Genomic DNA, 12786 nt, shown 5'->3' with positions numbered 1-12786 from the left:
CTGTCTTCCGTATATAACAGAATACTATCTAGTATGACCATATATAAATGTCATAAAAATGTCATAAAAAACAGTAATGTACTTAAGCGTGATAGAAGACAATTTCACTCAAAACAATTAGCATAATACAGCATGATAAAAAGACTATCTCAATCAAAACAATTAGTTATAATGCATCGTGATGAAAGACTATTTCACTCAAAACTATTTATAATGCATTGTGATATAAGACTATTTCACTGAAAGCAATTTAGTTATAATGCAGTGTGAGAGAAGACCATTTTACTCAAAACAATTTATAATGCATGGTGATATAAGACTATTTCACTCAAAGCAATTTAGTTATAATGCATCGTGAGAAAATTAAAAGAACTTAGAGAAGAAAAGAAAAGAATAAAGAAATAACTCGTATTTTACATAACCCAATGTAAGTAAATATGAAGCTATAGTTCTACATTTAAAAACAGAGCTGCCGATTACTGCAACGATTATAGTCCTCAATGCATATGTTTATTATTGATCAATTAATCATTTATTCTACAGATAGGAAAAAAACACACAAAAAACCTATTTAAATCTAAAATGGAAGGAATATTTTTTTTTCTTCTTCTTCTTTTTTTTTTTTTACTATTTTAATTAATTTGACTTATTTCTTTTTAATTAAAACATGTAATCAGATCTTGTTGTGTATTTGTTTTGTTAAGTCATCATACTATTAAATAATATTAATATAATATACTATAAAATAATATATTACAGTATAATATAAAATAATACAGTATAATATAATATAATACAGTATATAATATAATAAACACAACACCCGCCAGGTGGCGCTGATGTTCCGGCGCACCGTCCTCCCGCCACCACCGAAGAAGAAGCATGAGGACGGAACCGTTGCCGGGTTAAGAGAAAAACACTCGCAGCAGCCGTTTGTTGTGCGCGAGCTTCTACGCCATGGCCGCCGTGCGCAGCTTAATGGTGGCGGGGAAACCAGACGGCGGCTCGGACCGCTCGGACTCCGGCTCCGGCTCCGACTCGGACCGGGACGCCCGCGAGGCCGAGCCGATGGAGGTGGAGGAAGGAGAGCTGGAGCCGGAGGACGTGTCCGTGAACCGGTCCCTGAAGGAGCTGCTGCCGGTGAGGAAGGCCGCCAGACCGGGGCGCTCGCGTTCTCCGCGGCCGGCGGGAGGACGCGAGAACCGGCGTGCGGCAGCTGCAACTCCCGGAACTATCTGTTCGCCCCGTGGCCGTTACCGGACAGATGTTAGCCGCGGCTCACCGTGAACGCTGCTGGTTATACCCAGACGTGTTCACTCCGGAGCTCTTTCACTCACTTGTTGCTCTGCAGCCTCGTGCGGCCAAACTGCAGCTATGAAAGCGGAACTTTACACGCGTTCTGGGGCAGAAATGGCACTTCAAAAAATACAAATACTTTTATTTTAAAGAATCGGACGCAGGAATACTCACTATTGAATCCGGCCTAGTTGTAGGAGAGTTGTTTCCTTTAGAGCTGGTTCCTCATGCAGAGGCTCTGCAGGACTCTAGTGATCTCTGTGGTGATCTATGTGGTGATCTATGTGGTGATCTCTGTGGTGATCTCTGTGGTGATCTATGTGGTGATCTCTGTGGTGATCTCTGTGGTGATCTATGTGATGATCTCTGTAGTGATCTATGTAGTGGTGATCTCTGTGGTGATCTCTGTAGTGATCTCTGTGGTGATCTCTGTAGTGGTGATCTCTGTAGTGGTGATCTATGTAGTGGTGATCTATGTAGTGGTGATCTCTGTGGTGATCTATGTTGTGGTGATCTCTGTAGTGGTGATCTCTGTGGTGATCTCTGTAGTGATCTATGTAGTGGTGATCTCTGTGGTGATCTCTGTAGTGGTGATCTCTGTAGTGGTGATCTCTGTAGTGGTGATCTATGTAGTGGTGATCTATGTTGTGGTGATCTCTGTAGTGGTGATCTCTGTAGTGGTGATCTCTGTGGTCATGATGAGTAAACAGTCTGATGACAATAAGACACTCAGCTTCAGCTCTTATGTCAATTTAAGGGCCTCAAAGACCCACACATATCTATAAATGAGTCTTTTAATCAGTTGTGTGTTGCTTTTATGTTGACATTCATCCAGGTTTAATATTTGGTTGAGTCCGAAGCAGAAGGATGAAAAACTCCATTTGTTCCTAAACTTCCTCAAAGTCTGATCTTTGGTTTTGTTTTGTTTCTCAGGACACGAGCCGGCGCTACGAGAACAAGGGAGGAGCGTTCATCACCGGGATCGACGTCAACTCAAAGGTAAGCCCTGACTACAGGTCCTCTGATACAGGTCCTCTGAATACAGGTCCTCTGAATACAGGTCCTCTGAATACAGGTCCTCTGATACAGGTCCTCTGAATACAGGTCCTCTGATACAGGTCCTCTGATACAGGTCCTCTGAATACAGGTCCTCTGATACAGGTCCTCTGATACAGGTCCTCTGATACAGGTCCTCTGAATACATACTTTATTTATGGTGTTCTTTGTCACTAATCGGCAGAAGATGGATGAAGTAACAAAGCTATCGCACACGTTGTTATTAAAATGAGTGTTGTTACTCCTCCCGGTCAGAAAGGTGTCTTCTGGCTGAGTGAACACCTGGCCGTACCTGATGACATCACAACAGAGATTAATGTTTTTAACACTGATGAAAGTAAACAGTTTATTAGTGGAGAGGTTTTAAACGAGATTCGTAGAATGACATGCTTTGGATGACATATCAGACTTTTAAGCTTTGTTTTTGGCTTCTTTTTCTAAGGGGCGTGTTCATCGTTCATGATGTGTTCAAGGACTGTCTGAAAGATGAAACTCCAGCGGTAGCTCCTGGCTGCTATGACGCTTTAAAGAAGACGTGGTTTTGAATAGTGTTGTGTTTTTCTTCAGGAAGCGATCGAGAGGAAAGAGAAGCGAGCGAGACGCTTCCACTTCACGCCAGAAGAGAACGTGGAGCAGAGGAACGTGTTGATGGACAAAGACACCATGAAGAAGGGTGAGGCGCTACCGCTTCCTTCTTCTTCTGTGGTGCTCATGACCGCTTCCTTCTTCTTCTGTGGTGCTCATGACCGCTTCCTTCTTCTTCTGTGGTGCTCATGACCGCTTCCTTCTTCTTCTGTGGTGCTCATGACCGCTTCCTTCTTCTTCTGTGGTGCTCGTTACACTCTTCTTCTTCTTCTTCTTCTTCTTCTTCTTCTTCTTCTTCTTCTTCTTCTTCTTCTGTGGTGCTCATGACCTGTACCCTTCCTCTTCTGTGGTGCTCGTTGCACTCTTCTTCTTCTTCTTCTTCTTCTTCTTCTTCTTCTTCTTCCTCCTTCTTCTTCTGTGGTGCTCATGACCTGTACCCTTCTTCTTCTGTGGTGCTCGTTACACTCTTCTTCTTCTTCTTCTTCTTCTTCTTCTTCTTCTTCTTCTTCTTCCTCCTTCTTCTTCTGTGGTGCTCATGACCTGTACCCTTCTTCTTCTGTGGTGCTCATGACCTGTACCCTTCTTCTTCTGTGGTGCTCATGACCGCTTCCTTCTTCTTCTGTGGTGCTCATGACCGCTTCCTTCTTCTTCTGTGGTGCTCGTTACACTCTTCTTCTTCTTCTTCTTCCTCTTCCTCTGTGGTGCTCGTTACACTCTTCTTCTTCTTCTTCTTCCTCTTCCTCTGTGGTGCTCGTTACACTCTTCTTCTTCTTCTTCTTCTTCTTCTTCTTCTTCTTCTTCCTCTTTTATCTGTGGTGCTCATGACCTGTACCCTTCTTCTTCTGTGGTGCTTGTTACACTCTTCCTCTTCTTCTTCTTCTTCCTCTTCCTCTTCTTCTGTGGTGCTCATGACCTGTACCCTTCTTCTTCTGTGGTGCTCAGCGATCCCCAGCCTGCGTATGGAGGCCCTCTACATGACGGGAGTGGACGACATGAGCACTCAGGACATCTTCGGATATTTTAAAGAATATCCTCCAGCGCACATCGAGTGGATCGATGACACCTCCTGTGAGACACACACACACACACACACGCACGCATGCGCACGCATATACCATCCTGTAAACATCCTTTGTGACCAGAAGTATTCAGACCCTTTGACAGTAAAGGTTCCCGGTGAACTGACTCCAGATCAGAGCCTGAACGCCACCCGGTTGTTTCCTAGGCAACGTGGTTTGGCTCGACGATAACACGTCCGTCCGTGCGCTCGTCAACTGCAGCCGGACGCCCGACCCGGAGACGGAGGCCCCGGGGACGGAGAGCGCCGACCAGCCGGACCAACCGAGAAAAGGTCGGCGAGGGTTGGAGGAGGAGGAAGAGGAGGAGGAAGAGGAGGAGGGCGAGGTGGAGGAGGGCGAAGACGAGGCCGTGAAGAAGAGCAGCGAGGAGATCGAGGTGAAGGACGCCGACGAGCAGAAACCCAAGCAGGACGCCGTTCAGGTAGATGAAGCCACCGCACGGCAATCAGGTTATTGATTACTTGTGACTGACGGTGACGTCATCCAATGACTAGTTACAAGTAATGAATGACTAGTCACAAGTAATGAATGACTAGTCACAAGTAACCAATGACTAGTCACAAGTAATGAATAACTAGTCACAAGTAATGAATAACTAGTCACACGTAACCAATGACTAGTCACAAGTAATGAATAACTAGTCACACGTAACCAATGACTAGTCACAAGTAATGAATAACTAGTCACAAGTAACCAATGACTAGTCACAAGTAACCAATGACTAGTCACAAGTAATGAATAACTAGTCACAAGTAATGAATAACTAGTCACAAGTAACCAATGACTAGTCACAAGTAATGAATAACTAGTCACAAGTAACCAATGACTAGTCACAAGTAACCAATGACTAGTCACAAGTAATGAATAACTAGTCACAAGTAATGAATAACTAGTCACAAGTAACCAATGACTAGTTACAAGTAATGAATAACTAGTCACAAGTAACCAATGACTAGTTACAAGTAATGAATAACTAGTCACAAGTAATGAATAACTAGTCACAAGTAACCAATGACTAGTCACAAGTAATGAATGACTAGTTACAAGTAATGAATGACTAGTTACAAGTAATGAATAACTAGTCACAAGTAACCAATGACTAGTTACAAGTAATGAATAACTAGTCACAAGTAATGAATAACTAGTCACAAGTAACCAATGACTAGTCACAAGTAACCAATGACTAGTTACAAGTAATGAATAACTAGTTACAAGTAATGAATGACTAGTTACAAGTAACCAATGACCAGTTATAAGTAACCAATGACTAGTCACAAGTAATGAATAACTAGTCACAAGTAACCAATGACTAGTCACAAGTAATGAATAACTAGTCACAAGTAACCAGTATCAAGCAGGACGCCGTTCAGGTATATGAATCCACCGTACGCCGATCAGGTTATTGATTACTTGTAACTAAGTGATGACATCACTGACTGACATCACTAATGGCTGACATCACTGACGATGACATCACAGTAACCAATGACTGGTTACAAGTAATGAATAACTAGTTACAAGTAATGAATAACTAGTAACAAGTAATCAATGACTAGTTACAAGTAATGAATAACTAGTAACAAGTAACCAATGACTAGTTACAAGTAATTAATAACTAGTTACAAGTAACCAATGACTAGTTATGAGTAACCAATGACTAGTCACAAGTAACCAATGACTAGTCACAAGTAATGAATGACTAGTCACAAGTAATCAATGACTAGTTACAAGTAATGAATAACTAGTTACAAGTAACCAATGACTAGTTACAAGTAACCAATGACTAGTTACAAGTAACCAATGACTAGTTACAAGTAATGAATGACTAGTCACAAGTAATGAATGACTAGTCACAAGTAATCAATGACTAGTTACAAGTAATCAGTGACTAGTTACAAGTAATGAATAACTAGTTACAAGTAATGAATAACTAGTTACAAGTAATGAATAACTAGTTACAAGTAACCAATGACTAGTTACAAGTAACCAATGACTAGTTACAAGTAATGAGTAACTAGTTATAAGTAACCAATGACTAGTCACAAGTAATGAATGACTAGTTATAAGTAACCAATGACTAGTTATAAGTAACCAATGACTAGTTATAAGTAACCAATGACTAGTTACAAGTAATGAGTAACTAGTTATAAGTAACCAATGACTAGTCACAAGTAATGAATAACTAGTTATAAGTAACCAATGACTAGTTACAAGTAACCAATGACTAGTTACAAGTAACCAATGACTAGTTATAAGTAACCAATGACTAGTTACAAGTAATGAGTAACTAGTTACAAGTAATGAGTAACTAGTTATAAGTAACCAATGACTAGTCACAAGTAATGAATAACTAGTTATAAGTAACCAATGACTAGTCACAAGTAGTGAATAACTAGTCACAAGTAACCAGTATCAAGCAGGACGCCGTTTAGGTATATGAATCCACCGTACGCCGATCAGGTTATTGATTACTTGTAACTAAGTGATGACATCACTGACTGACATCACTAATGGCTGACATCACTGACGATGACATCACAGTAACCAATGACTGGTTACAAGTAATGAATAACTAGTTACAAGTAATGAATAACTAGTAACAAGTAACCAATGACTAGTTACAAGTAATGAATAACTAGTAACAAGTAACCAATGACTAGTTACAAGTAATGAATAACTAGTAACAAGTAACCAATGACTAGTTACAAGTAATTAATAACTAGTTACAAGTAACCAATGACTAGTTATAAGTAACCAATGACTAGTCACAAGTAACCAATGACTAGTCACAAGTAATGAATGACTAGTCACAAGTAATCAATGACTAGTTACAAGTAATGAATAACTAGTTACAAGTAATGAATAACTAGTTACAAGTAACCAATGACTAGTTACAAGTAACCAATGACTAGTTACAAGTAACCAATGACTAGTCACAAGTAATGAATGACTAGTCACAAGTAATGAATGACTAGTCACAAGTAATGAATGACTAGTCACAAGTAATCAGTGACTAGTTACAAGTAATGAATAACTAGTTACAAGTAATGAATAACTAGTTACAAGTAACCAATGACTAGTTACAAGTAACCAATGACTAGTTACAAGTAATGAATGACTAGTTATAAGTAACCAATGACTAGTTATAAGTAACCAATGACTAGTTATAAGTAACCAATGACTAGTTACAAGTAATGAGTAACTAGTTATAAGTAACCAATGACTAGTCACAAGTAATGAATGACTAGTTATAAGTAACCAATGACTAGTTATAAGTAACCAATGACTAGTTACAAGTAATGAGTAACTAGTTATAAGTAACCAATGACTAGTCACAAGTAATGAATAACTAGTTATAAGTAACCAATGACTAGTTACAAGTAACCAATGACTAGTTATAAGTAACCAATGACTAGTTATAAGTAACCAATGACTAGTTACAAGTAATGAGTAACTAGTTATAAGTAACCAATGACTAGTCACAAGTAATGAATAACTAGTTATAAGTAACCAATGACTAGTCACAAGTAGTGAATAACTAGTCACAAGTAACCAGTATCAAGCAGGACGCCGTTTAGGTATATGAATCCACCGTACGCCGATCAGGTTATTGATTACTTGTAACTAAGTGATGACATCACTGACTGACATCACTAATGGCTGACATCACTGACGATGACATCACTGACTGACATTACTAAGTGATGACATCACTGACGATGACATCACTCAGGTGGAGGACCTGACGCTGGCGGAGAGAGAGTCTCTGCTGAGGAACGACCTGCGCCCCGCGGTGAAGCCCTTCAAGGGGAACAAGCTGCTGCTGCGCTTCGCCACGCACGGTGAGTCACTCACCAGGTTTACCTTAGCGACCGCAACTAAAGCCACGAAGAAGAAGAAGAAGAAGAAGACGACTTACTCACTTCCTGTGTTTCAGACGACAAGAAGGAGCTCGGCGCCGCGCGGCGCAGCCGCTACTACATGAAGTACGGGAACCCCAACTACGGAGGCATGAAGGGGATCCTCAGCAACTCCTGGTGAGCGGCTGCTGCTGCCCCTCACTGAAGGCTCAGGTCTCATTCATGTATTCATATTCATAAAGGCTCCTCTCTGCAGGAAGAGGAGGTTTCACAACCGTCGGATTCAGACGGTCATCAAGAGCAAGAAGCCGCTGATCGGAGACAACATGGGACACACACCTCCCTACACACACCGGCACTCTGGTAACATTAATGACACACATTAATAATGATATGCATTAATAATGACACGCATTAATGACACACATTAATAATAACACACACCGGCACTCTGGTAACATTAATGACACACATTAATAATGATATGCATTAATAATGACACGCATTAATGACACACATTAATAATAACACACACTGGCACTGTGGTAACATTAATGACACATTAATAATGACACACATTTATAATAACACACATTAATGACACACATTAATAATAACACACATTAATGACATATTAATAATAACACACATTAATAATGATAATACACATTAATGACACACATTACTAACACCCACCGGCACTCTGGTAATAATAACACACATTAATAATGACACACATTAATAATAACACATTAATGGCACATATTAATAATAACACATTAATAATGATAATACACCGTGGAAGTTTACTCGCGTGAGTGAAACGAGGGTGTTCACACCAAACGCGAAAAATCACGGCGCGAAGGGGGCGTGGCTTAGCTCTGTCGCTTGCCTCTGTGAGAGACAAGCGACGAAGCTTTCATTTCCGCTATCGACCATGGAATAAATAACCACTAGTTCTGCTTTATACTTGTTGTGGAAGTCCCAAACATGTCGGAACATGAAACGCCCTCGTGTTCGGGTTCATAACATCATCCGTAGCCGCACACAGCTCGGTGAATTTCACCGACTCCTCCAGGAACTGCGTCTCGCGTATCTCCGTAAAACGATACCGATTATGCCATCCGCCATGGAAATAACCACCAGTTCTGCTTTATACTTGTTGTGTAAACTCCACATGTCGGAACATCAAACTCCATGGCGTCTGGGTTCATAATATTATCCGTAGTCCCACAACAGCGTCTCAATGAAGCCGCTGTCAGCGCTGGTTCAGGCGGAGCAGCAGCAGTTTCATTCAGAAACGGGGAGACGGCGGTGGTGACGGGCGGAGCTTCTCAACGCTGATTCTCAACGCTGATTGGCTGCCGCAACTTTGCGTCACGCGATTTCTCCGCCAGAGTTGGGAGAATTCAACTCACGCGAATTCGCGCCGCGTCCTTCGCTTTGTTCGCCCCAGGTCAAACGTTCTGTTCGCCCCAGGTCAAACGTTCTGTTCGCCCCAGGTCAAACGTTCTGTTCGCCCCAGGTCAAACGTTCTGTTCGCCCCAGGTCAAACGTTCTGTTCGCCCCAGGTCAAACGTTCTGTTCGCCCCAGGTCAAACGCGTCTATCTCGCCGCGGCGTGAATAAATCGCCAATTTGCGTCGCAGCGCGTCTGTGGATTGACTTTACATGGAATCTGGTCGCGCCGCAAATTCGCGCCGCGTCCGGTGTGAACACGGCATAATAATAACACGCATTATTAACAACACGCATTATTAACAACACACATTAATAACAACACACATTAATAATAGCACACATTAATAATAACACGCATTATTAATTACACACATTAATAACAACACACATTAATAACAGCACACATTAATAATAGCACACATTAATAATAACACGCATTAATAATGACACGCATTAATAATGACACGCATTAATAATGACACACATTAATAATAACACACATTAATGACACGTATTAATAATGATAATACACATTAATAATGATAATACACATTAATGACACACATTAATGACACACACCGACACTCTGGTAACATTAATGACACACATTAATAATAACACACATTAATAATTACACACACTAATAATTACACACATTAATAATAACACGCATTATTAATAACACACATTAATAATGACACACATTAATACATTCATAATGACACATTAATAATAACACACACCGGCACTTAATGACACTTTATAATAATAATACACATTAATAATAATAATACACATTAATGACACACATTAATAATAATAATACACATTAATGACACATTATTAATGACACACATTAATAATAACATGCATTATTAATAGCACACACTAATAATAACACACATTATTAATGACATGCATTAATAATTACACACATTAATGACACACATTAATAATTACACGCATTAATAATTACACACATTAATAATGTCACGCACCAGCACTCTGGTAACGACTGAAGAAAATAAACATTAATGACACACATTAAACAGAAATATAACATTATTCTACGATTATTTGCTGAGCAGACAAGCAGCCGTCATTATTTGGATCAGGAAGTTGAAAGGTTCTTCTTCTCTGCAGCCGACCTGGTGAACCTGCCAGAAGAGCCTATCAAGGAGGAAGAGGAGGATGAGGAGGAGGACGGGGACGAGGACATGGAGGAGGACGACCGGGTGGTGGAGTACAAGGAGCGAGGCGACCGGGCCGCAGGGGCGGGGCCAGCGGGGGCGGGGCTCCGCGGCCGGGCCGAGCGCTCTCCGTCTCCGTGGTCGGAGTCGGACGAGATGGACTACGACCTGGAGCTGAAGATGATCTCCACGCCGTCGCCGAAGAAGAGCAAGAAGATGACGATGTACGCCGACGAGCTGGACGGCCACCTGAAGAGCATCCGGTCAGAGCCCCGAGCTTTTACTTTGAAAAACCACACGTGATGCCAGTTATTCTCCTCTAACGTGATTTTATTATTATTATAATCAACTGAACTCTTTGGGCTGTGAGCAGGAACCGGGTCGGGGAGTCGGGGTCCCAGACCAGAGCCAAGTCCACGTCGCCGCCCCCCAAAGTGATGATGGACGTCCGGCAGCTGCTGGAGGAGAAGAGGAAGGGACTCTCTCTCAGACAGACGCCCCCGGTGGCCGCCAGAGGGAAGACGGGTCAGCCTCACTGCCTCTGATCGGTCATGTCCACCAGTCATACTGACTGACTGACTGACTGTCTGTCTGTCTGACTGACTGTCTGTCTGTCTGTCTGTCTGTCTGTCTGTCTGTCTGTCTGCAGACGTACGTCAGCGGTTGGGTAAGAGGCGCTACTCCCCCGACAGGGATCGCTCCCCCTCCCCCGTCTCCCCCAGAGACACGCCCCCCGCCAGAGAACCAATCAGAGACGTGCACCGCAGGCTGGGCGTGGCCAGTCAGGACAACAGGGGCGTCTCCAACTCGTCCAAAGAGAGGAAGACAGGTACCTGTCTTATAGCTCGGTGTGGCCACGCTGATGAATCTTCTTATTCTCCTTCCTAAACTTTGGCGAGTTGCCAGCACATGCGTCAAAACACATCAAAACGTGCGACCTGATCAGGAATCGTGTGCTGTGACTTTTCTAAGAGATTCGACCGGCCGTTTCCCCAAAAAGCCAGAAAAACGGCGTGAAATTGTCCCATTGACTTGAATGGGGTTTCGGCGTGAAGAGCGCAAAGAAACACTCATCTTTGCTCCCATAGTGACTCGCCATACTTTATCGTAGAGAAATGATTCAAAGTTTAAAACTATAACAAAAGTCTGGCGTGTATTTGCTCAATTGGGCTTTTTTTGATAGCTAACACAGTTTATGTAATTAGGTAACAGTTTAGGAAAATGTGGGGACCATTTCAGAGCCAACTGCCAGAGTGAGAGACAGCGACAGAAACTTGTAAAAAACAAAATGTATTTTGTCTTTACTCTTCATCCACCATTGCTGGATAAAAACAAGAGTTAGACCGGTTCACTCGTGCCCTGTCACCATGACAACCAGTGACACGCACAGGCAGGAGGAGCAAACTGACAGTTGGTCAGCTGACATCTCCGACGCCTGAAGACGCTCACATTCTAACTCTACAAACACAACAAGCATATCAGCGCGTTCGGCTGAGCCTCCACTTCCTGGTAACCCGATCACCATGGTAACCAGTGACCTGTGTCTATGAAGCAATAGCTGCTCTCAAATCCAGAAAAGTACAGAAATGACTCCTCAGTAGACTCAGTAGCACATCTCACTACTGGTAATGTCGGCTTTGTGGTTGATGAACTCTTTTGATATTTGAATATTCAACATCGATATGAACGAAGAAACCAAGAAATGAAAGATAAGCAATAGTTGTGAACAGAGCTGATGTTTGTTTGTTTGTTTACAGGCGGGCTGTGGAGCCGGCTCGGCTCCGGGGACGACGACGGCGCCGGACGTCAGGAGCGCCGATCGAGCGTCCGGCCGGCCGCCGCCTCCTCCTCTAGGAGGAGCAGCGCCGGCGAGGGCAAGACACGCGCCGCTGGAGAGGAGGAGGAAGAGGAGGAGGAGGAGGAGAAGGAGGAGGAGGAAGACGACTCGGCGCTGCAGAAGGTGTGGGGCGCCATGATCAAACAGAAGCAGGAGCGCCTGACCCACACGGTCAAGAAGAGCCGGCTGGACAACCTGCCGTCGCTGCAGATCGAGATCAGCCGCGACAGCAGCGACGACTCCGACGCCTGAAGCCAAGGAGGAGGAGGAGGGGGAGGAGGAGGGGGGAGGAATGATGGGGGAGGAATGATGGGGGGGGAGGAGGAGGAGGAGGAGGAGGAGGAGGAGGAGGAGGAGGAGGGGCCAGCCTCTGAACTTCACGTCACTCTTGTCTTCAAGTACAATGATGCAAAGATCTGACGG

The 12786-nt window shown here is 43.0% G+C and overlaps 1 protein-coding gene across 1 annotated transcript; it reads left to right on the top strand.

Moving 5' to 3' along the window:
• Nucleotides 1-957: 957 nt before the first annotated feature.
• Nucleotides 958-12615, top strand: ncbp3 (nuclear cap binding subunit 3; the record flags this gene model as incomplete). The annotated part of the gene is made up of 12 exons (XM_079235052.1): nucleotides 958-1140; nucleotides 2230-2295; nucleotides 2920-3025; nucleotides 3880-4005; nucleotides 4163-4437; nucleotides 7750-7858; nucleotides 7954-8053; nucleotides 8133-8239; nucleotides 10480-10789; nucleotides 10900-11051; nucleotides 11176-11355; nucleotides 12284-12615. The coding sequence occupies 12 exons, from the start codon at nucleotides 958-960 to the stop codon at nucleotides 12613-12615; spliced, it is 2046 nt and encodes a 681-aa protein (XP_079091178.1).
• Nucleotides 12616-12786: the final 171 nt, after the last annotated feature.

Source organism: Taurulus bubalis, assembly GCF_910589615.1.
Source record: "Taurulus bubalis genome assembly, chromosome: 2".
Lineage (NCBI taxonomy): Eukaryota > Metazoa > Chordata > Actinopteri > Perciformes > Cottidae > Taurulus > Taurulus bubalis.
This window is presented reverse-complemented; position numbering and strand designations above follow the sequence as displayed.